Source organism: Vulpes lagopus, chromosome 2 (assembly GCF_018345385.1).
Source record: "Vulpes lagopus strain Blue_001 chromosome 2, ASM1834538v1, whole genome shotgun sequence".
Taxonomy (NCBI): Eukaryota; Metazoa; Chordata; class Mammalia; order Carnivora; family Canidae; genus Vulpes; species Vulpes lagopus.
In genome coordinates, this window is record NC_054825.1 from 155,339,488 (window position 1) to 155,364,921 (window position 25,434).

The 25,434-nt window shown below is 51.5% G+C and overlaps 1 protein-coding gene across 1 annotated transcript in view; it reads right to left on the reverse strand.

Moving 5' to 3' along the window:
• Nucleotides 1-326: 326 nt before the first annotated feature.
• FAM120A (family with sequence similarity 120A) overlaps nt 327-25,434 on the reverse strand; it is an 88,190-nt gene continuing 63,082 nt past the window's right edge. Inside the window, exons 11-18 of the mRNA XM_041745986.1 lie at nt 24,079-24,328; nt 18,151-18,265; nt 13,222-13,431; nt 11,753-11,936; nt 11,196-11,333; nt 9,090-9,231; nt 8,587-8,683; nt 327-2,226 (exon numbers count right to left, since the gene is read on the reverse strand). Coding sequence (XP_041601920.1) covers nt 1,915-2,226; nt 8,587-8,683; nt 9,090-9,231; nt 11,196-11,333; nt 11,753-11,936; nt 13,222-13,431; nt 18,151-18,265; nt 24,079-24,328 — 1,448 coding nt within the window. The 3' untranslated portion in view covers nt 327-1,914. The remainder of the gene's footprint in view (nt 2,227-8,586; nt 8,684-9,089; nt 9,232-11,195; nt 11,334-11,752; nt 11,937-13,221; nt 13,432-18,150; nt 18,266-24,078; nt 24,329-25,434) is intronic.

Sequence of the window (25,434 nt, forward strand, 5' to 3'; positions counted from 1 at the left end):
GCTGTGCGGCCTTGGAGACGCCAGAGCGGCGGCGGCGGCGGCGGCGGCGGCGGCGGCGGCGGCGGCGGCGGGCGGGGCGGGGCGGCAGGGAGCCCGGGTGAGGGCTGACGTGGGCAGCGGCGACCGCGGCACTCGGTGCGCTCTACTGGGTCTCCTGTGTCAGCGGGGCTCTCCCCACCCGCCCTCACCCCACTCCCGAGCTCTAGGTGCCCCCGCAACCCCTGCCCCCGGAGCCCCGGGCGTCCTCCCGCGCTCCCCCCCCCAGCCCTCCCCCGTGCACACTCCACAGTCCCCGCACTCGGCGCCATTCAGAAGCCACGCCGTGCTTATACTAAAAGAATAAAGATTTTTATTAAGCATTGTAAGTTGCATTCGATAGCCTCCGGAACAGCACGCCACGACCCACCTACAATCAGTCAGACCCAACAGCAGTTCATTCTTGCACAATCCATGAGTTAGGGCAGAACTCCCTTCAACTTACAGTAAGATCCTACTCAGGTCTCGCGGGCAGGGACTGGGGAATTACATCTCATTTCTGATCACTAATGTGTGATGAAGAGCATCAGGAGAATTATATGAAAACGAATAAGAAGTGATTCTGATTTCAAAGTACATTGTTTGGAAACAGTAACAAAAACATCAAAATGATATAAGTATACCTGCTTCTACTAAATTCTTGATGGGAAAGTTCTCAAGAACAAGCAATTTGTTTCCTGCTACAGAAGGGGGGGTTGTTTTTTTTTGTTTTTTTTTTTAAGATCAAAGGGATTTTTTTTGTTTTTCACAGAATTTCATATTTTGCTAATATGAAGGCATAAAACAGCAACAAAGAACAATAATGCATACAGCAGTGAGTACACCAGGGTAATGTTGATATCTGAAACAGCTAGATAATTTTTGGGGGGGTTTTAGAATAAATGCAACAGAGGTCAATAATCACAAAATTTTAAGGTTAGAGCAAGATCAGTCAATGACTAAACAGAGTTAACATCTTTTATAGGACTATTACTGATTATTAGCATTTTGTTTTGCAAATGGGCACATACTGGTAAGAATGGAAGGACAATAACATGCATAATATTAACTACACACTTTAAAAATTATGAACCATGCAGAAGGTTAGCTCAAGTAGTAGCACTAATGGTCTACGTCCGATTCAAAACCACATAGTTCATTGATCACAGATGCATGGTATTAAGTCACGAAAAGTTTCAGAACACATTGTGTTGATTTTGAAAGGTCATTTGCATCTTCTATGATTTCAACTTTATCTCCATTTAACTTGCTTGTAAAGTAAGTATGATGTACTGCATATTTAAAATCAGCAGAACGGCAATATTACTCTATAATTTTTTAGTTTTGATAGTTGCACTTTTTCTTTTAACACAAAAGAACCACATCAACAGTGATGAGATTTAAGTAAGAAAGAAAAACCGTGGTGTGCCTTATTTCTTTCATAATCATAAAATCAAAGCCTTAGACAAAGCTTTCTTGTGAACAGTAATGCAAAATCAAAGATAATGGCATACATATGGTGCCAAATGCTAAAAATGATATTTTAAGCTATATATAAAGACTGCCAAAATTTGTTTTCTTTATAGTTCAAGAAACACAACTATAGGCTTTTGTCATAACCAGTTTAAACTTTGTGTGTACTTCATTTTAAGTGTGGGAGTCAAATGCTCTTCATTTTCTTTCTCTCTTTTTGTTTTATTGTAGCATTTTGACTACAACTGGTTAAAACTAAAAATGTGTTGTTTAAATCTCTGATATCAAAGAGGGATCCGAATTTCCAAAGTCCTCATTTTTCTCTTACGGAAAGGAAAAAATGTACATAACTGTAGGCTCTCTTTCTCTCCAGATATTCCTGAATCCTACCCTTCCAGCATCCTTCACCCTCTATAAAAAATAAGTTTACTCTTCTTTCTTTAAGACAGCAGCCTCCAGAGCATCGGCTCTGCGGCAAGCACTGTCTGTACTTAGTGCATTTAAATGAGGATTTGTATTGCACATCTTAGAGTCATTGTTCAAGGCACTTTCCGAGTGGCTGGGGGCCCTGGCATCGCCCGCGCTCCCGTTCATCTGGGGAGCAGGCTTCTCCTCAGCCACCGCTCCGTTTTCGGCCAGGGACCCATCTGAAGACACGGCAGACGACTTGGATTCCCCGGATCTTGACTTCAGTTCTTTGGCCACTTCTTCTGCTGAAGCAGCATAAGGAGGCTTGCCCTGGTCAAAATCAAGGACAACACTCGATAAAGCAGCTGTGACCCAACAGTGGGGGTGGGGCGAGGGTGCCTACCGAGGCCTGATAATGCCTGTTTCACACTGGATAGCACAACACACTGCGTGGGTGTGTACTGAGCTCTCGGACCTCCTGCAGAGGGCACAGTCCCAAATCTCTACACTCTCCATGACTGCACACTCCCCCACTCTTCTCTCCATACTCCCCTCCCTATCTATACTCTCCACAGTCTGCATATGCCATCATCCGTACACTGCATGTATTTATGGTCTGTGTGCTCTCTGTCCTCTGTGCTTCAGCAGGTGCATGTATTCTCTATATAAGCCCCATACGTCCTACGTACTCCTGGGTCTATCCTTCATGTAGTCTGCGTAATCTATACACTCAGTGTGTGCATTCTGTCGCTACAGTCTATACCGTCTACACTCCACACTCTCTGTAGCCTGTGGCCTCTATAGTCTAGTCTGTACTCTATGTGGTCCACACAGTCTCCATACCATCTACACTCTCCACACTCTGTAGCCTATGGCCTCTAGAGTCTAGTCTGTACTATCCGTGGCCCACAGTCTCCATACTGTCTACACTCCACTTTCTGTACTCTGTGGCCTCTGTGGTCTACATTCTAATATACTCTGTCTTGCTCCTGACTGACCTGCAGCTGGCAGCAGCTTATCTCGGGAGATCTGTCCTGGGGCCCCTTCCCTATGTATCTCCTAGTCAGTATCCTGACCATGCAGGAGTCCCCCACTCAAAGAGCTCTAACCAGTCCTTCTGGATAGCATCAGTTCTATGCTAACACCACCCCAATAAATCCTCTCTGAAATGTCACATGATGACTCCCCCACGTATTCACACCTCACCGTCCACCCATCAGTCTGTGGGAAGCCCACTCTACTAGGGAATGAAGCAAACGTAAGTCTTAACATCCCACTAAGAAACAAGTCTAAGCTGATAATTGCCACTTGTGTTTGTGACTTATCTCTTCGGGTCTCTCTGCTCCTTTTAACAGATTTAAAAGTACTTCTGGAAAAATAGAAACTTTTAGAGGATTTCAGCTCATGTCCTGGAAAAGACCTCTCAGTAAGACAAAAGAAAAACAGCTCAAGATCCTAAACCAGGAGCATCTCCCCCACCTGCACCGTGACAGCTGGGACCTGGAGAATTCCAGCACGGGCTGGGCATCGCTGGCCTCTGCCCGTGAGAAGCCAGGAGTACCTGCCAGCCAAGCTGTGGTAATCAACAGTGTCCCCAAACAAAGCCAGGGGCCCTTGAGGGCAACATCACCAGGGCTGAGGACCAGTCAGAACAGACTCACTGCTGAAGAAAACCTTAATGGTCTTTGTACTTCTCAAGTGAAGAAACTGACCCAGAGCTGGGAAGCCACCTACAACCTTCCAGCTCTGCTGTCCTCCCCTGCAGCGGCCGTCGTCCCCACCCCAACAGCCTGGAGCCTGCCTGAAAACCAGGGACTGAAGTGCCCCCTCACTTACGCCTCAGGGACGCCTGCCCTGCGTCCCCTTGGGGCTCAGTCCCAGGGCCTCCTCACTTCAGTGTCCCACCCCTGGGTTCGTAATATGAATGTGCTTTCCCACAAAGCAATACTACCAAAGGTCCTGTTGGAACCTTGAGAAAAATAATACAAAACTAGCAGAGGGCAAAGAGGAGAAGAAAACAGCACTGAAGATTTCACATGTGTGCTTCCAAATCTCCAGGCTCTTGTTCCCCGACAGAAAAGTCCACTTGTCATGAAACCACCCAGCAGCAGTGTGGCCACCTCCAGGGTGCGAGCAGTAGGGGAAGGGGCATGGCGTGCTTACAGCTGAGCTCCCCAGTCCCCACCAGAGGTTGTGGGCACAGGAATACAGGATGCCAGGGGAGGGAGCATGTGTAGAAACACATTTCTTCCCATGAGCCCTGGACTCTAGGAGCACCCCCACATGAAGTGCACCCCCCAGGCCAGGGCAGCACTGCATCCTCTGCCCCACGAACACATACTCGACAGTTGCTCCCAGACAGCAGCAACCCAGATGAGAGACGGGCCACAGACTCTGCAGGCCTGCACTGTCTGTGCTTCTCAAGGTGCAAGAACACTGACGTCACCCAGAAATGACCGACAGGAAGCACCAAGGAGGAGCCACACAGATGCTGATGTAAGAACACCCGGGAAGCAACCGCACCCCAACGGATGCAGAATACGCCAGACGGCGTGTCCACAAAAAACTGAGACTTTGTCTTCTGACTTCAGCACAGCACATGGCAGACCAAGGGAGCCTGCAGGTGAGGTGGAAAACCAAGAGAAGACCCAAAACAGAAACAAAGACTGCTCTGGAAATGAAGGCCCAACCAGGAAAATACAATAGCAAGTGAACATCGTGATACGTGAGATGGTGAAAAGGAAAAGAAGCTTAAAGTCAGGAAGAAACAAAGACAGGGAAACTCAAATCAAACCCCACCAAGGGACCCAGCCAGATGGCTAACCTCACAGGTAGGCAGGCAGGCAGGACAAGTTGCTGTGGCAAGGTCCCTCACTCACAGCTGGTGGGACCAGATGCCGTGCCGCTGCCGTGGAGAGGCCAGCAGTTCCTCAGGTGCATGAATGCAGCATGACCACAGGCCCGGGAACTTAGTCCCATAATGACCTGAGAGCAGTGAAGACATGCATCTGCACGAACATGTGAACATAACGACTGTGGTTAACAATAACTCTATTGCATATCTGAAAGTTGCTCAGAGAGATCTTGTAAGTTCTTACGACAAGAAGATACATTTTTCTAACAATATGAGGCGCTGCACATTCACCATTCACTTAACTTACTTATGTGGGGACCACTATGCAATGTATCCAAGTATCAGATTGTTATGCTGTAGACCTGGAGCTAATACCAGGGCACAGGCTGATTACATCTCCATAAAGCTGGGGAACCCAAGCCTATACATACATGTTCACAGCAGCAACACTCATAACAGCCAAAGAGGTGGAAACAGCCCAAACGTCCATCAACCAATTAATGGATAAAGAAAACACTCCATTCCCACATGGAGCATCACGCAGCAAGTGAAGGGAATGATGAGTGGGTGTGTGCCACAACAGATGCACATATAGGACACACACGCAGGGCAAGTCCACAGACGTGAAAGGCAGATCCAGGGCTGAGAGGTGTCTGCTCCTGAGGAAGGGGTTTCTCTTGGGGTGGTGAACGTTCTGGAATGAGCAGTGTTGCCGCATGTCCACAAGAACAGACTGCACTGTGTACCTGAAGCAAGTGAACTGCATAGTAGATGAGTTTTATCTCGAAAGAAAAGAAAACCTCGGAAGGAGGGGAGAACGTGCCAAACGCAGAGAACAAGCTCAAGAGGAGCGCCAGGGATGAGAACCAGGCAAGGAAACACAACAGAAAGGAAAAACCGGTATTCCAAGAAAACTTTCCGATGCAAGACAAGATCTGAAACTGCGTTTAGAAAGAGCACGTTGTGTGCCGAGCACAGCAACCGGGAGCAGCCAGCACTGGGCGCATCATTAAACCTTGGCAGAGAAACAAACAGTTTGGGCATTTAGGCCAAACCACAAATGACTTCTGAGAGAAAGACAATTCTCGTGTTATCAGTCTTTGATGCAAAGGGTTACGATAGAACAGAATGACAGAACACGGATGAGACAGCTGAGGGGGGATGAACCACCACTTTCGATTGTCAGGAAAGCAAAGTGCCTTCAAACACGCCCTCACTCCTCTCAGGTCTTCCCTGCGGTGTCTGCTAAGAGCCCGCGGGACAAACGCTGGCAGGTCACATGCCCAGGCTGTACACTGGGATGCCGCCACTTCCGTCACAAACTCAAGAGCTGAGGGACTGAGCCACGGTGCGGGCAGCTGGGACGAAGCCGATGACAGCCCAGGGCACTCTTACCTGCTCAGCCCCGGTTCTCAGGGTGGAACGGATGGACACAGGTACCCACAGTAAAGTTCAGGTCCAATTCTCAAAGTCTTAAATTTGAGTCAGAAGAGTCAATACAAAGTCTTGAGGTATTTCATTGAAAAAACAGCAGCGGCTTGCACACGTGTGTGTGTGTGTGTGTGTGTGTGTGTGTGTGTATGTGTGTACACAGGACATATGAGTACATGGCAGCATGTGCATGACATACGCCAGCACATGTACTTTTTCTGGCTCTGTTCAAAGGAAAAGCCCAAAAACAGTGATTCAGCATGAGGGAAGGAAGAGATCCACACGCAGACATTATCACCAAAGAGATTCAACAGATGTTCCATAAGTAAAAGCCCTCGGTTTAAACTGGAAACATTAGTGTGAATCCATGAGGATTTTATCTTAAAAACATACAATAAAAAGCAGGCATGTCGTGTGTGTGTTTCTGCACAAAGAAACAGGAGTGTGTCCACTCATGTGCACACAGAGAGCAGGACAGTGACTGACCCCACGGCATTGGGGCCCGCAGGTGCTATGTGGTCTGGAAATGCTGTTTCCCACTGAAGAGCCCAAGAAAGTAAGTAATGTTGTGGTAGTTGTGGTTCTGCTGGGCCAGATGATGCCCGCAAAGGAGGCTGCCACAGACCCAAGGCCACATGAAGAGCCCATAGCCAGGGTGGGCAAGGCATCTGTCCCGCAAGGTCTGTGACACTCGGTACGAAACAGGAGGTGATGGGAGGGATCTCCTTATAAAAATACTCCAACAATGAAAACAGAAGTGATGGACCAAGAAGATCTTCCTTCTGCAATGTCCAGGGAATGAACAGACCCAGTCAGTAGCACGTGAGGACAGTAGATCCTAACAACATAAAAGCAGACACACAGACGCTTGTGCTCCTGACAAAAGCGTGCAGGTCATTTCAGCCTTGTCACAGGGACAGACCCAAGGCCAGCATAGCACCCAGACCCACCAGGAGGAGTGAGGAGGAGGAGGTCGGGTCATAGGGGCACAGTCTCGGCACGACGCAGAAAGTCCGTGGGTGGCATGCCACCTTGGCGGGGTGGGGTGGGGGGGGGCAGATCCAGGGACTCTGAAGACACAGCAAAGTGCAAGAGCCTGAGTACACATAGCACAGAGTCACGGAGAGGCTAAGCCATGCTTGCCTGGGCTCCATCTGGTGCCTGTGTTTTGTATCAAAGGCCCGTAACCTCTAGGGGTAACGGCACCATGAGGGCCGTGTGCACAGCATAGGTTCTGGGTTGGGGCACAGCAAGTGCCCCTCCCTCTCCCAAACCTGTTCAGCTGAGAAGTGTGTCTCTGAAGGCAGAAGCCAGTCAGGGTGGGCTGGGGGACCACAGTGAGCCGAGCACAGCCCCTAGCCCAAGTGGCGCTGCACTGCAGATGGGCTGTCAGGCCCTGCTTCTAGGGAGGGGGCTGCCTTTGCACCTCACTTATTAGGTGTATTTCATCAAAGCAAAGGTTTCCGGGGCACCTGGGGGTATAGCCGGTGGTGGAGTGTCCGTCCGACTCTGGGTTTCTGCTCAGGTCATGAACTCAGGGCTGTGGGGTCAAGCCCCATGTCGGGATCCCCTCTCCCTCTGCCCACCCTACCCCCCCCCCCCAACTCTCTCTCAAGTCAAATAAAATAAATCTTACAAACAAGTTTCTAAGATGCTGAGTTCAGCTTGGAGAGGCAGGCAGCTCAGTTTCTCCTGGCCAATTACATCTCCGTGTGTGGGTTATCAGTGTGTGAGACACAGAAGAGCCCTGATGTTTGCACAGTGGGGGTGGAAATGCAGACTGATTAAACGTCCTAACTGTAGAAGTGGACCGACTGGCATTCTTTCTCTTTTTTTTTTTTTATTTGTGATAGTCACACAGAGAGAAAGAGAGAGGCAGAGACATAGGCAGAGGGAGAAGCAGGCTCCATGCACTGGGAGCCCGACGTGGGATTCGATCCTGGGTTTCCAGGATCGCGCCCTGGGCCAAAGGCAGGCGCTAAACCGCTGAGCCACCCAGGGATCCCCCGACTGGCATTCTTTAAAGATCCTTCTCAGGGGAAGTTCATCAGGCCCCAGGTCCTAACATGGTAGATCCAAAGGGGGAGGAAACTCTAGCTCTCCCATGCAGAAGGTACTCGACGCTGTCCCTATAGGCTGAGCCTTCGGGGAAGAGCTGGTCAAGATGGTCCAGGAGGAAAAAAAGATGGCACTTTTCTTCTTAAATCCTATTTCTCTAAATAACGTTTTGTAATATAAATACCACTAGCAGTCGTGGGCCCACCCCGTGCAGCTGTGACTAGACCACACTCTTTAGCACTGACGCCGCCGGTCCACCTGGGCTGAGGAGCTGGCCAGGACCTCAAGCCACCAGCCCCATAGACCAATCCCTCGGATGCGCGGCACTGCCCCACATTGCATGTTACCTGAATCACACCCTGGTTTTTATAGCCTCTGCCGTAGTACCGTCCACCTCTTCCAAACGTTCTGATCACTGGGGTAGAAATCACTCCCCTTGGACGCCTGAGTGGGGAGAAGGGGACAGGACACACAGGCTTGAATCTGCCCAGGCAGCTGAGACATTTAAAACCATATCGATCTCACACAGTAGCACTGGTCTATCAAATCAGTCACACGGGATTTATTCCAACATTCTGAGAAATCGATCTTATTTTGGGGCCCACATCCAGTCATTCAATTCTTAAGCCAATATGCTTCAAAAAATTGCTACTTTTTTTAAAGTATTGAAAAATGGTCAATTGAATAAAGTGTGGATAATTATTTAACAATGGTTGAAATAAATCATAATGCCACATATTATGGAATCCTATGTAACCACAAGAACATCAAAGAAATGTATCTAATGAGTCAGAATTGAAAGAACAAGGGGTGGTTTTCTTATTAACACAAGTACATTTTCAGAACGTACCCTCTTGCTGGTCCTCCAACAGAAACTACCTGTAGGGGGAAAGGCCCGCGGCCCCCGCGGCCCCGTCTGCTCCCAGCCCAGTGGCCGACTACGGTGCCCGCGATTTCAAGCTTCCCTCCCTGAGAAGGTATAGGTTGGATTCCTGCACAAAAAACAGAACAAATTTTGACAATCACGGAATTAAAAATAGCAAAATGAAACAAGCAAGCCAATTTCTGCTCAATTGTGGCCTGTATTTCATATAAAGCCCCTCTCCCTGGTTTTGTGAAGACTCTTTATTTATCACGTAAAGTATCTATGTGCACCTCGTTTGATTTCAATGGTTTTAAGCGCTGTTAAAAGTACACCTGAGAGTGAAACAGTTGTGCTGGCTTCTCAAAGGACCTATAACGACTGAAACAACACATTACAAATGCACAGCTCTTAGGCCGAAAAAGGTTCCACAAGGTGTTGCCACCAGATGCTCGCGGTGAGCCGTCTCCAACATCACAGTGGACACTGGCAAACTCAGCACATTTTCTCCTTGGGGAACTGCTTCCAGGCCTCCTGCCTCCACCAAGCATCACACAAGTCAACCGGTCAACATGGCTGGTATTTCTCCGTTTGCTGTTTAATTATCCCCTCTCGTGGGGTCACACATACCCACTGTATTCACTGACTTCTGCTAGCTATGGACCGCCTGCGTTTTCTAAGGTCTTCTGACTTAACGAAGAAAATTCTCAAATAATTAACTGCTAGGAACACTTCTGATAAAAACCAAACAGAAGAGAACCTCAAGTTTCTTATCTCTTGGCAGATGGGAGTGGATTATAATAAACTCTCCATCAGGACAGTTCACTGCCCAATGAGACCTATGACAAGCCTCACGTTCCTAAAAGCCACGCTGAAAACTACGAAAACAGATGAATTGATTTTTAGTTATATGTTTTATTTGAACCAACAGACCCAAAATAGTATCATTTCAACATAAGCTTAATATAAAAACTATTAGTTAGATACTTTGTGGTCTTTTTTTCCATGTTTGGTCTACAACTGGATGTGTGTTTTGTGTTTGGGGCTCAGCTCTGCTGAGGCAGGCACAGGCCGAGTGCTCCAGAGCTAAGCTAAGGTGGCTGCCGGTCAGTCCCCAGGACAGCTGAGCTTCAGACACAAGATGGGGGAAGTTATGGAGCAGGATCCTCTTTGCCATTTCAGTCTAAGAAACTACTTCTGCCCCACAGCGTCCACAGCCACCAGCCCACCCAGAGCATCATCCCAAGGGCACACTGATGTGAGCGTCCACACGGGTGCAGGGAGCTGAAGCCGACGGTGAAGCAGAGCGCGAACTGCACACTGTGTGGCATGGCAGGAAGGAAAGCACCAGTAGGAGGCAGGGAAGGGCATGCGGGGCTGGTGAGGGGAGACTTGGCCCCAGAGGCCCTGTAGCAGGGGCTACACTGGCCCGCGGGTCTTTCCTGCCCCCCAAGGAGCTGAGCCGCAAATACATTCCTGGGAAGGAGAGAAAGACTGTCCTGTCCTAATGTTGCTCACACATGTATGTGGAGAGCCCTGTACCTGGGCGGGTGGCCGGGTCTCACTCCGCAGCCCCAAAGTACGGGACATATGACAGGTTACAAATCACACCCTCTAATTACAGAAAATCACGAGACGTTATTTCAGAAGTAAACGTTAAGCCTTTTTTCTCCCTTGTGAGGCTAACACATACAAGAGGAGAAGCAAAAGAAGTTTAAAATAAACCCATTTATCTACATGGTATTAGAGCTTTCTTTAAAAATCTTTCCCATGAAGTGGTCTGTGGGCAGTTTCTGTGCCAGGAATCCTGCCACGGCCTCAGAACCTTCTATACCAGCTCATCCTCTCGTCGGGGAGCAGCAGCCGCCCATGGGCACCGTCTGCAGCCTGTTCCACCACAGGAGGCGACGCTGGGGCTGGGCACATGGGGCCGCGTGGACACCCAGAGGCCCCCTGGAAGGCAGAGAGCTGGGGTGGGGGTGGGGGGACGGGGCCAGGAGCGGGCCTAGCAGCAAGGATGTGGTGCTGGGCTGGGACAGCGGAGGGGGGCCAGGCGGGGCAGCGAAGCTCTAGGAGGAGGCGTGGCATAATTACCGCCCTGCGACTTGCTAGTCCTGCTGCTGTCACCGCCAGAGAAGGCTCCGCAGTGTCCCGCTGCCGTGGCCACTCGGAAGGCACGGTACGCGCCTGTCGCTACAGTCTCCCCATAGGGGCCTCCAAAGCCACACATTCCTGTGGGACCCAGGTGGAGAGAGATGGAGAAGCCATGAGGAGCGGGGCCGGGGTGCCAGGGGGCCTATGAGCAGTGGCCTCGTCTCCTTCAGCTGCTGGGGAGGCATCTCCCAGCTCTCTCGCCAGTGCAGGGGTGACTCTCAAGTGTGTGCCTCGGGGGCTCAGCGGCAGGCCCAGGGGGCGGCCCTGGCAGAGAGCACTCCCCAACCCCCCTCCATGACGTGAGCCGACCTGCTGTGAAGCCCAATCTCTGCAACAGCCTCTGTATTTGCCTCTCCCTTCCCCGTCAGGGCTTCCGGGGTCAAGTGTGCGCTTGTCTACTGTGAAGAGCTGGCGCTGCAATCGTCTCCGTCTGCCCGACTGACTACACAGTCCCGACATGGAGGGCTGTGCCCCCCCACAGTGCCCGCACAACTCACCTGCAAAGCCCCGCCCTCGGCCCTGAGCCGGGGGTACGGGCCCGAAGTGCCGGGGGTACACGGAGGCAGGGTAGAAGGGCAACGCTGCGGGCGGTGGGAAGGGCAAGGGGTGGCTCTGCCGGGAGAGGCTCAGCCCTTCCAGGATGCTTTGCCGCATCTTCTCCACCTTGGCAGCTTGCTCCGCCTGCAAGTCAAGGGCCCACATGTGAAAACTTAGTTCAAGAGCTTCCCTCAAGCTGGAATGCCCGGAAGAGAAGGGACACACGCTGGCCAAGGACGTGTCACGGTCTGCGCAGCCACACTCTGTCCAGACGCCGGCAAGACCCCTCCCGCTCCCACAGCCCCAATCCCACAACCAGCAACAGAAACCCCGCCTTTCTCGGCCCCGGTGCTGTGGAGAACTGTTTACCACGGAAGGTCTTAAGTCAAAGTGTGGTTTTGGTTCTGGAACCCACGGCTGAGCCCACAGGTGACATAGCTGCACAGACATGCCCACAAAGTGAGCACCCAGCCTGTGAAGCATGAGAGGGGTGGTGAGGCACTGCTGGGGGCCGCGTCATGGGCAGCAGCAGCACCCGCACAACACAGCTCGCGTGCATCTTGCCCACCATAGAGAACCACCTATGACGTCCACCTGGACCATCCTTGGCTAACAAACATGCACATACATGTAGCAATGACAATCTTCAGCCAGAACGTGTGAAAACCCGCCTACGCCAGGCATCCATCTCTAGCCTGTTCCTGACCTGCCACCATGGCGGACGAGGAAGACAGGTAATCAGGAGCCCACAGGAATGTGAGCCTCTTTGTGCAACGGCACAAGGTCACCTGACAGCTGTTCACTTTGCACTTATACCAGGATTTCAAACAGGCCCAGGCCCTGCTCCTTCCTGAGTCTGCTGATTCACCTACTTGCTGAAATGTATCTGCAGCCATGTGTCAGCACCCGTGCATTCTGGTGGCTGCGCACAGACCCAAGTGGAGCAGGTTGAGGTCTGAGCGGCTGCCGAGGCTCTGCCATCCTGATTCATGTTTTACAGTGTAAACAGGTCCTGTTCACTGTGGACTTGTTGCCACATTTTCATGTTTCTGTGGGGGGTTCTGCTGCTTGAAACGGGCCCGAGCACAGTGCTGAGAGCTGTGCCAGGCTGACACATGCCTCGTGGACAAAGCGCGTGCATCACAGCACCACCAGCCATGGGGACAGTATGAGTTAACCATATAAATCCATCGACATGTCTTGTAACAGAAACATACACAGCACAAAGCAGCGCACTGAGTGGCTGACATAGATGTGGCCAGAGGGCTGCAGGGCCCCATGAGCAAGGTTCCATGTTTGGTGACTCCACATGCAGGTGGGTGCAGCGCAGCGTGGTTGTCCAGGGCCGAGTCCTCAGCCTGCCAGTGCTCCTCCCTCTCAGGTGGCTAGCCACTCTTCCCTGGCCCCTGCTGACCTCCCTGCAACTGACCTGACCATCACAGAGGTCGATGAGCGGGGTCTTCTCCCGGCTTGCTTTGAGGAGTTTGGACTGGAAGAGCTTCCCGTCGAAATACATCCACGGGCAGCAGTGCTCCCAGGGCACCGGCTGGCCGCACGCGTCGTTTGCAAACAGGGCCATGTCCACACCACTCATGAAGAGAGCTGACAGCTGAATGCCTCGGGGGTCGAGGTTCTCGATCTTTAAATGGAAAAGAGTGATTTCCGTGGGGTAAGCTGCTATAGCACCTGCTTCTTGCCACGTCTGACTACAGCTGTCCACACTGACCATGGACACCCCTCCACCAAAGGCCCCCTAAGCACACTTCCTGCTACCTCACAGTGACCCTGGACACTGGCTGTGTGAACGCAAGGGCTTTTCATGTTACTTAATACATTTAAATATCTGAGACTGTCTCATGAACATACTGGTTGTTTCAACGTGGAATCTGTAAAGCCGCACACACGTGTACAGCAACACGGTCACGGATGGCCTGCAGCACCTTCACCGTGCTCCCCGAGTCACTGCAAATTATATACGCTGCTCGTGTACCAACAGGAAGATTACGACAAGGCACGTGCTACTAAGACTTTGCATTTTTCAGGTCACTACATTAAAAATGTCCTCAGTATAATCTCATTCTAAAACCTGTACTTCATGTTCACATCATCCTGTATGTTCACGCGCTAGATAGCAACTCATTAATGGGACTGTCAAATGTTTCGGGAGAAATGGATAGCTTATAAATGGAGAACACAACAAAACACTGTGTCTGGACCATGCAGACTCCCTGTCCTGGCTCCCCACCCGCCCGTGCACACGTACGGCCTCTCTGCTCGCACCTGGTGCGCCGCACAAGGAACACTGACCCATACAGTCAACTCTTGATTATCTGCGAAGGACCTGGTTTGTGGATTATCCAGAACCGAGTCTCCCCAGCCTGCCTGCACCCTTCCTCAGGCGACAGTGTCTCGAGAATGCAGTCTTTATGGGCACCAACCTAAGCGATGCCTAAGTGCAGCAGGTGCACTGGCTCTCCATTAAAAAGAAAAAATTCCCACACCAAATGCTGATGAACTTATGATTACCTGCTGTTTGTGCTCAGTGCCCACATCTCCACAACCAGCTAATACTGCTTCCCAACCTCTGCGTTTTGGATTTTCGGTCAACATACTTCAGAGCTTTCTAAACCCGGAGAAGCCTGTCCATGCCCGCGGCCCAGCCCCACCAGCCCTGGCTCCGGCCCTTGCTCCTCAGGAGCCCTCAGCCCCGCCAGGAGGGACACCATGATCCACTGAGGGCAGGGGGGGCTGGGGGATGGGACCACATGCGTTTTTATATTTACGAGCAGAAAGTGGGGAGAGGATCAAAATGGAGGAAGAATTCACTCGAAGTGAAAAATCCCTTCTCCTCCGAGAGTCTTAAAGCAAAAAGAGGGAGCTTCTTCCTGGAAAGCTGACGCTGGGAGCACGGCCTTGCAGCAAGTGGGCCAGGGAAGCTGGGGTGGCGCGGCTGCTGCTCGTCACCTAGCAGAGCTCAGGGAGCCAGTGCTGCTGCTGGGAGCCCACCATGTGCCCATGCCACCCTCACCTGCGGACACAGACCCCCTGCCCAGGACCAGCGCTCTCTGGAGAGTTGGCGGGAGGCGGGGGCAGGTCGGCCTCACCCACACACACCTACTTATTTAAGACAGACTCGCCATCTGTGAAGGAGCCGTCTGGATGGGTTTCCAAAATGATGATCGAGTCATTTGGCTTCAGTAATGACAACTATTATAACCTCACAGAAAAAAAATCTCAAATGCTGTTTCATGTAAATAAAATCTCAACTGCTGTGTAGATCTTGCCTCACCCAAAAAATACTCTAAATTACTTCATACAGTGTTTTATGTTTCTTCCCTACACGCTCATTATACAAACAAGACTACAACCCTCCAGGACCCATGACACAGGCCTTGGGGCCACTGTGTACATCTTCACGTGCATGTCATTTTCGTCTCCACCACCGTGGCTCCCAGCACTCCACTTCACAGAGGAGGACGGGGACACGGACTCACAGGATGCACGAGGTCCTAACACTGCTCACCAGCGGCACAGGAGTCTGATCCCCTAGTTGCAGGAGTGGCTGCAATTGTCGTATACCAGCCTTACTCTCTCACCACCAGAAGACAAAACTATCAGCAGCGTCCAAAAAGTTCCTCAACTAGACACAGTGTCACGATTCTCTGACTATAAGAAATACAAATATGGAACTCCGTCCCTGGGCAATGGCAGTGGCTGCCCCACCCCATGGCTCACTCCTGGGCTGTAGACCCCTAATGGGCCACGTTCACCCGCACGCACCCAAACTCTTTCTAGAGCCACAGGGGCCCTGTACAGTCTTATAGCTCCTTCTCCATCTTTTGTATTCTGCACCAAGGAGTGAAACTGTTAATGTAAAGCAATTTCAGGAATGTCAAGAGTGAGGGAGAATGAAACTGGACCAACCCTGAGCCTATATAGAAATACTGGTCCTGACCCTTCCCCACCCCATCTCCAAACACAGGGCCAGTGCTGACCAACCTTCGCCACTCCCTTCATGCGGGTAGCCTAGGAGAAGTGCTGGAAACACAGCAGGAAACACAAGGGCCGCTGAGCCCCGTCACAGGTCTGCATGGACCATGCCGGACACATGCCTGCCCACAGCCATGGCGGGCAGATAGCACACGCGGGCCAGGTGGCACTCTGACAGAGTCATCCCACAGTAACACCTGCAACATCTTTCCCCAGCAAACCTCCCATCAGAAAAGCCAGCGAGAGGAGAGGTCAAACTGTCAGAATTCTTTTTCTTTTCCTCTCCTCTTTATTCTAAAAAGCATGTAATGGACAAAAATGGGAGAAGAAAAATACGGTCTGGGCAATCCACAAACTGGATAACGGCCCCCAAGACAACTACCAAAATCAAGAGTTGACTATATCCAAGACAGTGAAACAGCATTCCATGGAAAAGCATCGTCCTTGCTTTCAATGTATAAAAATTTCTAATGGTTAGATGAAAAAACAATTTAAAAATGTACTTTTCTACCCCTGAATGTTGGGACTCTCGGCTCTGCACAGGGGTTTACGTAGCATGTAAACAATGACTATTCCTATCAGTTCTCCAGCTGGCAGCTGAGAGAATCCTCCATCTAGTTCTGGGCTGCTGTGAAGGAAGCACCCGCAGTACGGGCCATCCTCCAGGGGAAGGTGGGCCTCCAGACCAGCAAGAGCTGGAGGGACAGGGCGGGCCGCAGGTCACCACACACAAACTAGGTCTTTCTAAACACAGCTCTAGAAACACCCGGCTTCAGATGAAGGATCAGGAGAAAACCATGAAAGCACTAAGGCCTCAAAAGAATCAAAATGCAAGCTGAGAGTGCGGCTGACTTTCCAAGGTTACACCCTGTGTGTTGATCCGAAATGAAAAGGGAATGGGAGAGAAGATGGACTCTGCGGAAAAGCAAGTTGATGGTGAGCAGGGCTCGGCGGGCGTACCTGATACCTGGCGGTCTGATTTTCAGAACTGGGATGTCAATACTGATGTAATAATCTAAATAAGAGAAACAGGAAGTAGAGGTAGAGGGATGGCAGTACACGCTAGTCAGAGTATTCACAACACCCCTGAGCACAGGACGGGACCTAGACCGCGCTGAGGGCGCCACCAGTTGGGGGCCCGGAGGGAGGGCCTGCACGGAAGGCTGGCCTTTTGGGGGAACCCCAGCCAAATACTCTAGAACGAAAACTTAAGTTCAAAAACATTACAAATGAAAATAATCTCTGTCTAACAAATGGAAAAGCCTGATCTGGAATACAATTTGGGGTGAGTTCTGAGTTCTGTTGTCTTACTGGGCTTGTGTCGTCGAAGCATCAGAAGCCTACGGCGACCACACGTGACCTGGGCTCCGCACAGTCGAGAGCCGCTCAACACCAAATTACTGGGTTTAACTCAGTCATTCAGGGGAACCAGACACTGACTGGGCGCCCCCCGGGGAATACTGAAAATCTATAAAGTGAGCCTTGAATGCCCCTGCAGGGAAAGAACGCCTTCGTAAAGAATGGCAAAAAGATCTAAAAGTGAAGGCGATTTGTCAAAAGAGATTCTTTGATTACAAATCAAATATTGAAAAAAAAAAAGACAAAAACAAAACTAAACAAAAACACAACCTCAAAGGAAAAAACAAAACCCTGTACATTAAAAAGAAAAGGCAGCTCCACTGATTTGGCTAACTCTGGAAAGTCTTAAACTTTCTAAAGTTTAGTACAGACCTTACAGAAAGCGAGTACCGCCGTGCACACACAGCGACTAACCCAAGTGCACTGAAAAGATAAGCACCCCGAAAAATCAGGGGACCACTTGGAGAAAATTAACATCGCCAAAACAATTACAGAACAAAAAGACTTACTGGGAGGAAAAATTAAAAGGAATATGATGTTAAATGTTAAGTAAAACGGGCACAGGGATGATGGCGCAGCACCGTGCTTCAAGTGGTTTTTTAAAGGGGTTCACATCCAGGAGGGCCAAGACTATTTTTTAGAGAAAATGAATGCGGTCATTAGGAACAACAGAACGAAACGAGAAAAGAATCCTGGCCAGATGTGAGAAAATCCTGAAGACCAAGCCCTCCCCTGGGCTCGGGGTCCCCACCTGAAACAAAAGCAAGTTTACTGCTTGATGTGAAAACAAGAGAAAACACCCCCTGGTAACGAGGGAAAACCTGTCTCGGACACAAGGAGACTTGATTGTTTCAGTCACCGGGAAGGATGCCGCTCTTGCCCTGAAGGCTCCCAAGTCTGCGGCTGGGTTTCTAGTCTACGCTCTGGGCAGCTTGGCCCCGTGAGGTCACCCCATCACAGAACTCCGAGGCAGCACTTCCCGACACAGAGAATGAGGCTTGCCCATTACCTTGAGCTCCTGCAGCTGGTCGGGCTCATAGAGTTTGGGGGACAGCGCCTGAGCCAGGAAGGCGTCCAGCTCCTGGCGGCGCAGGATCCGCGCTCCGGGCCACTGCACCATATACCTGCGGGTGGACAGAGAGGGTCTGGCGTCAGCGTCAGGATGGAGCCGTCACCAGTCACACACACAAGCCGCCGTCCAGTTTCTAAGGACACGTGGGTGACACGCATAGGGCAACCCCCGAGGACTCTCACCCAGCGTCTCTATGTGCCCAGCAAGACACCAGCTACAAATGCGTGTGTCACCACCTGGGCTCAACAGTATTTGCTTTCAGAGGGATTAAAGTCGCACCCCACACCTACACATGCTACAAACCAGCTGCACAGTGATTTCTGATACTTCACTCAGGTAAGGTATTCAAACCTGAAAATACATCTTAGGCACCAATTCACACAATTTATTTCAATTCAAGACTGTATACCTGGGAGGCAGATGCTAGGTCCAAATAAGAAAGACGCAGCTCCTGGTGAACAGTGAGTGTCGCGTGAGACATGTGCACAGAAGAGGCTCCAGTGCGGCAGGGGAGTGCGGGGGGAAGGGCAGGAAGGGGCCTGAGGGACCCAAACTGACGCTGCGGCCTCCAAAACCGGTGCCCTCAACCCTCGGACACACAGACCTCCTGGGCAGGGGGGGCAGCCCTGGTGGGAGCAGCCGTGGGCAAAACTGATTTTTAAATCTGAAACATCCATCTGTGCCGTCTGCCTGGGAACTGCCAGGCATCCGCCTCTTCCCCTTACTCACCTTACCATACGCACAGCCTTCATGACAGCCACAGGGAGCCCAGCCAAGGTGTGGCCACCACCCAGAACAGCCTGAGTCCTCCCGAGAGCCCAACAGCCCCGGCCCCACACTCAGCAAACCAGAAGGACCACCCAGTCAAGTTGCTGCTGATCACTAAAAATAACGTGGGTGTCAGAACCCTGTAACCTCTGGCGGGCAGCTCCAAGAGCAGACAGCCCTGACATCCCCACAAAGCTCCTTCCAGTCCCGTCTGTGAGAAGTTCTCCCAGAGCTGAGAATCTAAGTCAACAAGAGCAGGAACAAGTTGGTGTGGAATGTGCAACAACGTTCGTCCATGGGAATGTGCAAGAACCCGCAAAGAGGAGGTTCCATCCAGCAAATTTAGAGGTATTTTCAATGAAACCCCCAAGAGAACACAGTAAATGCTTGCTAGGTGCCAGGCACTGGTCTACACAGGCACATACTGCACTGCACCAAACCCCATGGCCCCAGGAACCCCAGGGGAGGGGCCACCCTGAAACACGGGGGACACATATTTTGCAGGAACATTACGTGGTTCCTGGTATGAGGAGGAAGTAAAAGTAATTTCAATGCAAATGAAGGGTAGACGACATCTCCATGGTATGAAGATTAAGCTAGATGTACTTAACAGAAATGGTCGCCCTGTTGATGCCCACAGTGACCAAGGCAGCACCCCTGCAGCTGTGCAGGTACCGCACACCTGCGGTACAACGGCCTTGGTCTGAGTCTGGGCTCGTCGAGAGCCTGTGGTGTGCACAGTCCCCTTCATCTGACAACAGCAGCCGTGGGAAGCACCATGCACAGTGTACATCCTCGGCCTGCAAGTCTGGCTACTCTGTATTTATCTATCATTCCCTAAAGGTGGAGATGAAATCACAGAACACGAGATTTGCCGTCTTGAGCATGTGCACGTAGACAGCTCCTGTGTGCAAGCCACTAGTCACCTGTGTGCCTGGGAGACAGACGCCTCCTCCAGGCCCCCCACATGCTCCTTCTAAGATGATGAATGAGGAAAACAGCCATCTAGGGGACAGGCTGCTTTTGTTGGCAACAAAGACACTGAACTGTGTTTTTGGTTAGGATGCCTGGTATCTGCTCCATTTGGTTTTCTATTCACGGTTTCCCAGAACCACCATCTACCTCTCTCCTGCATGCACAAGGATGTGAGGAACACATGGCAAGGTCAGACTAAACCACAGCCATGGGCCATGCCCACAGCATTATAGTCTTGAGTAGAAGTGACAGGAGCAGCGGCCTGGCCTGCTCCTCCCCCCCCCCCCCCCCCCCCAGCAGATGGTGGGTGGCTGTCTGTGGGGCTGGGCTGGGTCAGGACCCCTGCAAAGATCAGAGACACTGCCGACTGCCTGCATCTTGCGTGGGGACTCAGCCCTCCACCTCCTCAACTGTCTACACCTGGGTCCTGCCAGGTGTAAACCCAGCCTGCCACTCCGAGCCTGAGCCCTTTGGGAGGAGGGCCTGTCTGTCCTGGCTGTACTGCAGGAAGGACGCTTTCCGCCATACTCTGCACCTGTGCTCCACCCCACGCTGAACCCGAGCTCAAGTCTGCACCCCACCCTACACCATGGTTCTAGGGACCTGGCTGCCCTCCTCCCATCCCCCAGGGCTGTCACCGTGTCGACTGCAGAGCACAAATGACAGAGACATGGAGATCACCACCAGCGTGCGGCCGGGGCAGTTGCCCCCAAGGCAGGAACAAACCTCACTGGAAAGAGACCCCGGCACACACGGATCGAGAAACCGTCTAGTCGGTGGCAGACGAGCGGCAGCCAGGGTCTGGGGGCCTCGTCAAGGTTGCAGGAGATCTAGAGACGGACAGGCCAACATTCACCCCACATCAACCCAGAGGACCCCTCGAGAGGGGCCACCAGGGCTGGGGGAGACTCAATGGCCAGATCTGGCGGGAGCTGAGATCTGCTGCTGACCCAGAACGTCCCTGCAACAACCAGCAAATGTCAGAGATGTGTGCAGGAGCTTTGCTGGGAGGAGCTTTCTGATTTTGATGTCTTTGTTTTTAGAAACACATACCCAAGACCTCAGGAGCAGAGGCGTAGCACCCACAACCTGCACCCAAGGGTCCAGGACACATGGACAGAACAGGACAAAGCCGTGGCCGTAAAACGTGACCATGTGGGGGTAAAGATGAAAGATAGCCACAAACTCCTTGAATCCCTCCCCACAATTTGTTCAAGTCTGAAGTCACGCAAAACAAAGGGGGGCAGGGGAGGGGAGTGGGAAGAAAAGGAAAAGAAAAAGAGAGAAAACCCCAGCCCGGTACAGCCACCACAGCCAAGGGTGGCAGGGGCACTCCCGCAGCCCCACAGTGAGCCAGACCCTTGCACTCCTTCTCCCTGTCCCACATCCCTGTCCCTCAGTCCGCAGCACAACCGCCTTCCTTGGATTTGCAGACCATGGGCCTCAAGAGTGCAGGACCACACATTCCCAGGAAACAAGGCTGGACCACATCCGCAAACACCTGCCACAGATGCCAATGAATCTGTCGGGGTCCTGTAGATGTGGAGCCTGCTGCCTGGGCACCGACAGGGCCTCATCACCTCCCTCCCAGAGACCTAGGCCTGACCCCAGGGCCTCGAGAGGCACACATCGACCCCAACCCACTCTCCTGGCCTCTCCACACACCATCCCCTCCTCCTTAGCCCACCCCCTCACCTGAGATCATGCCAGAGCCCAAGGGAGGTGCAGTGCATTGGCCACCTGCCTTGGCCCAACTCCAAATGCAGAAGGTCAAACACACTCTCTCTGTGGATGTGGACCAGTCTGGTTCCTGGTGTCCTGGGGCTTGTCATGTGAGCCATGGTCCCTCACAGCTCCCGGACTTCCTCTCAACCAGCTCCACCTCCCTGGACCTGAAACTGTGAGCAGCTCTCCTACGTCTGCCCATCTCCATAGCCAAGCAGGCCACCTGCCTCCCACAGGGGTGCTACAGCCCCCTGAGACATGGCCAGTCACACTAATCTTTCCAAGTTCTAAAACAAGTGTATTTTCTACAAATAACCACACACATACATACAAATCAATCATAAAGACTGTCTTAAAAACAATCCTGAAATCTGAAAGACTCTACAAAGGCCGTCTGAGCAATGCTGGGGTGATGGCCAAGGAGGCACCACGAGGATGAGCACGGAGACCAGGTGAGGGTGGCGGCCTCCAGGTTGGTGGACAGATAGCCATCCATGGGGTAAAGGCCACAGGATGACTTAGATTTGGAAGAGACAAATATGATCAACCAATGTATTCTTGATAATTAAATCTTAGAGGATCCAAAACCTTTGTCTCTAATGTTTGGCTACTTTAGGTTTTTTTATTGACAAAAACAGCTCCATAAATGAATTTTCCATTCAAGGAAACCAGAAGATTCTAAACAAAAATCAATTTAAAGCAAAGATCTAGCTTCTCCCATGAGCCAATCCTCAACACACTCGAGTCAGTCAACCTCAATTCAGCAAAGAAGAGGCTTCTGCACAAGTCACTAACCATAAAGCCTGGGGTGAACGAAGAAAACGTGAGGAAATGAACACTGGCCTAAAGCCAAGGGGAAGAAACAGGGGAGCCGAGGGCCAAGGGTGAGGGACACCCAGGGCCGGGTCCCAGGCTCTGATGCCACTCAGAGGCCGTCCCGTGGGGAGGGTCCAGGGCCTGGGAGGCAGGGCCATCTCTGCCCCTAGGAAGCAGGGAGGTGCTGCCAGGGTGTCGGAGAACGACCCAGCAGGGACAATGGAGCACCAAGTTAGTGACAGCCATAGAAGATGGCAGAAGCTGTGAGTCCACGTAGGTCTGAGGGGAAGGAGAGTCCATGTAACAGGTACTAGTTCCCAAGGGGACCAAGAGGCCCCGCCGGAGCAGTGTTGTGGACACCTGCCTGGCCTGATGGTCAGGGTGCAGGTGCACAGCCCACGTGTGACCACGGCAGTGGGGAGGGGGGGCACACCTTCCAGTGTCTGGTGGAACAACCAATAGTACTTAACCTCCAAACACAAGATATGAACCCTCAAGTCTAGATGGAAGTAAGGCAGGATGCAGACTGATTCTGAGGATGGTCCTTGTTTGCCCCTGATTACAAAGGCTGTATCCTGCCCACCCTCCAGCACCCCGCTTGCAGCCCCGATTCTTCTCTGTAGGGTCTGTGGGGAGCACTGATCATGCACAGGGCTGCTGAGTCAGCAGGCTGTACACCTAATACTAACAGAACATAGGTTAATTATACTCCAATTAAAAAAAAAATTAAAGTCTCTTTGTATTGCACTTGCAACTTTTCCCTATGTTGGAAACTGGTTCAAAAAACAAAAGAACCAAATCCACGTATGCACGCCAGCTTGCCTTACTGCCAACACCAAGTATCCCCCCAGCATCTGGGGCCCGGCAGTGGAGGGCAGGGCAGCACGCAGCGCCCAGACCTGGTCTCAATCCCTGTCCAGGGGCAGGAGAGGGGAGGGCCCAGGGTGAGCCTCAGCCTCTGGTGGTGCCAAAAAGCAATACGTGCTGGGGACAGAGGACACGAGAGCTCCCAAACAGGCCCTGAGGCCGAAGCTGGGACAATCTGAGCTACTGAATAAACAATGTCATCTGAGGTTATAACTCTAGGAATGAAACAGCCACGCATCCACATGGTCCACCCTAGGTTAAGTGCATGCAAGGAAAGAACAGATACATTTTCCCAAAAGAACTCCAAATGACACATAATAAAACACGTATAGCCTTTAAAATCCCTATTTTTTTTTTTTTAAGATTTTATTTATTCAGAGAGAGAGAGAGAGAGAGAGGCAGAGTCACAGGCAGAGGGAGAAGCAGGCTCCATGCAGGGAGCCCGATATGGGACTCGATCCCAGGTCTCCAGGATCACACCCCGGGCTGCAGGCAGCGCTAAACCAGTGCGCTACTGGGGCTGCCCCCAAATCCCTACTTTTTAAAGGATAAAGTATGTTTAAGATCATGACATTTCTATCAAACACACCACGTAGGATGCACGCCAATCCACACTGTGTTCCATCTCAGACATGAACACGGATGAGCACAGTGGCCCACGACCACAGGCACCCTCAGGCACAGCCGTGTGGTCACGTGGGAGGCCGCACCTACCGTAGGACGCAGCACAGCACCGTCAGGTGGGTGGGCACACTGGCCGGGTTGAGCATGGCTGGTGTGTCCGACCTCATGCAGGCCAGGAAGGCCCTCATCCTGCGATTCTTGTCCTCCACGGCCTTGCCCAGCCACAGCCGCTTCAGGTTGGGGCACGTCCACTCCCTGAAGGCCAGGGCTTCCACCAGCTCCGGTGTCTGTGGAGATTTCCCTTTGTAGGCTGCCCACTCTTTAATGATGACAGGTGGAACTGGAGGAGGGAAAAGCAGAGGAGACCCATTTGTGCCCAGCTCAGCCACCGGAAGCCAAAACAAATCCAACCCTCCAATAAGCACAGCCTGAGGATGCCACCGCTCACACAGCAATGCATTCTCTCATCAGCAAGCCACCGGCCACCAGTCCTCAGGTCTAGAACGTCGTGTCCCCTGTGCACTGTGGTGGCTCAATCAGATTTCCATTCAGGCCACCAATAAGTTCTTCCTCAATCTACGGTTTCACTTCCCCATATAACTCATATGTATAAATCAAAGATGTCAGAAAACATTTATTAAGTCTGTTAAGTTTTAATAGTAACAACTAGTAAAATTTACAGAAGTACATGACTATCACAGAAATCTAAAGGAAATCCAATTTAGATATCTAATCTTTTTCTACAGACACACACTTTGACTAATCAGATCCAAAAAGTAATCTACACTTGGTGCCACTTTGTTGAGAGTCCCCTTTAACAGACACACCTGTTAAACTGTGTTTTTAAAGATTGGTAAGAACAAGCTCCCTGCAGTGAGACCCCAAGAGCCCAGGAAGGCAGCAAACAGGCAATAAATAGTCCGTGTTTTAAAATCCCAGGTGATGTCAGCACATGGTAATTCTACTCAGGAAGACTGAAGACAAAGCATAAAACTCCCCATTTTACCTCCAAGGAGGCAAGCTCTAGCAAAACGGCCTCTTACCCGTCACTGTCCAACCATTACTGGAGTCCATTAATTCTTAAAGCACAAACAAGCACTTTTTCCCATATAATTTTGAATACAGCAAAGGAAAAGCGTGGCAGGCGATACAGCAATGGCACGGCACGCCACAGGGAGCTCGACCCAAGGTCTCCTCACTGCGCTGAGGGTACCAGCAGGTGCAGGGCTCTGGCTGTGCATTTCCTAGGCAACAAGAGCATGCCTGAGCCCAGGACCCAGCGAGCAGCCCTCATGACCTACCCAGAACCGTGATGGCATTGGGACCCCACCGCCACCTTCCACGGGGCCACCCATCCAAACAACAGCACCCAGGATGGGCTCACTTCCCCTGGTGCAGCACCCAAGGCAGACGGGGGAGACTCGAGGCCCAAACTCTGGTGGAGTG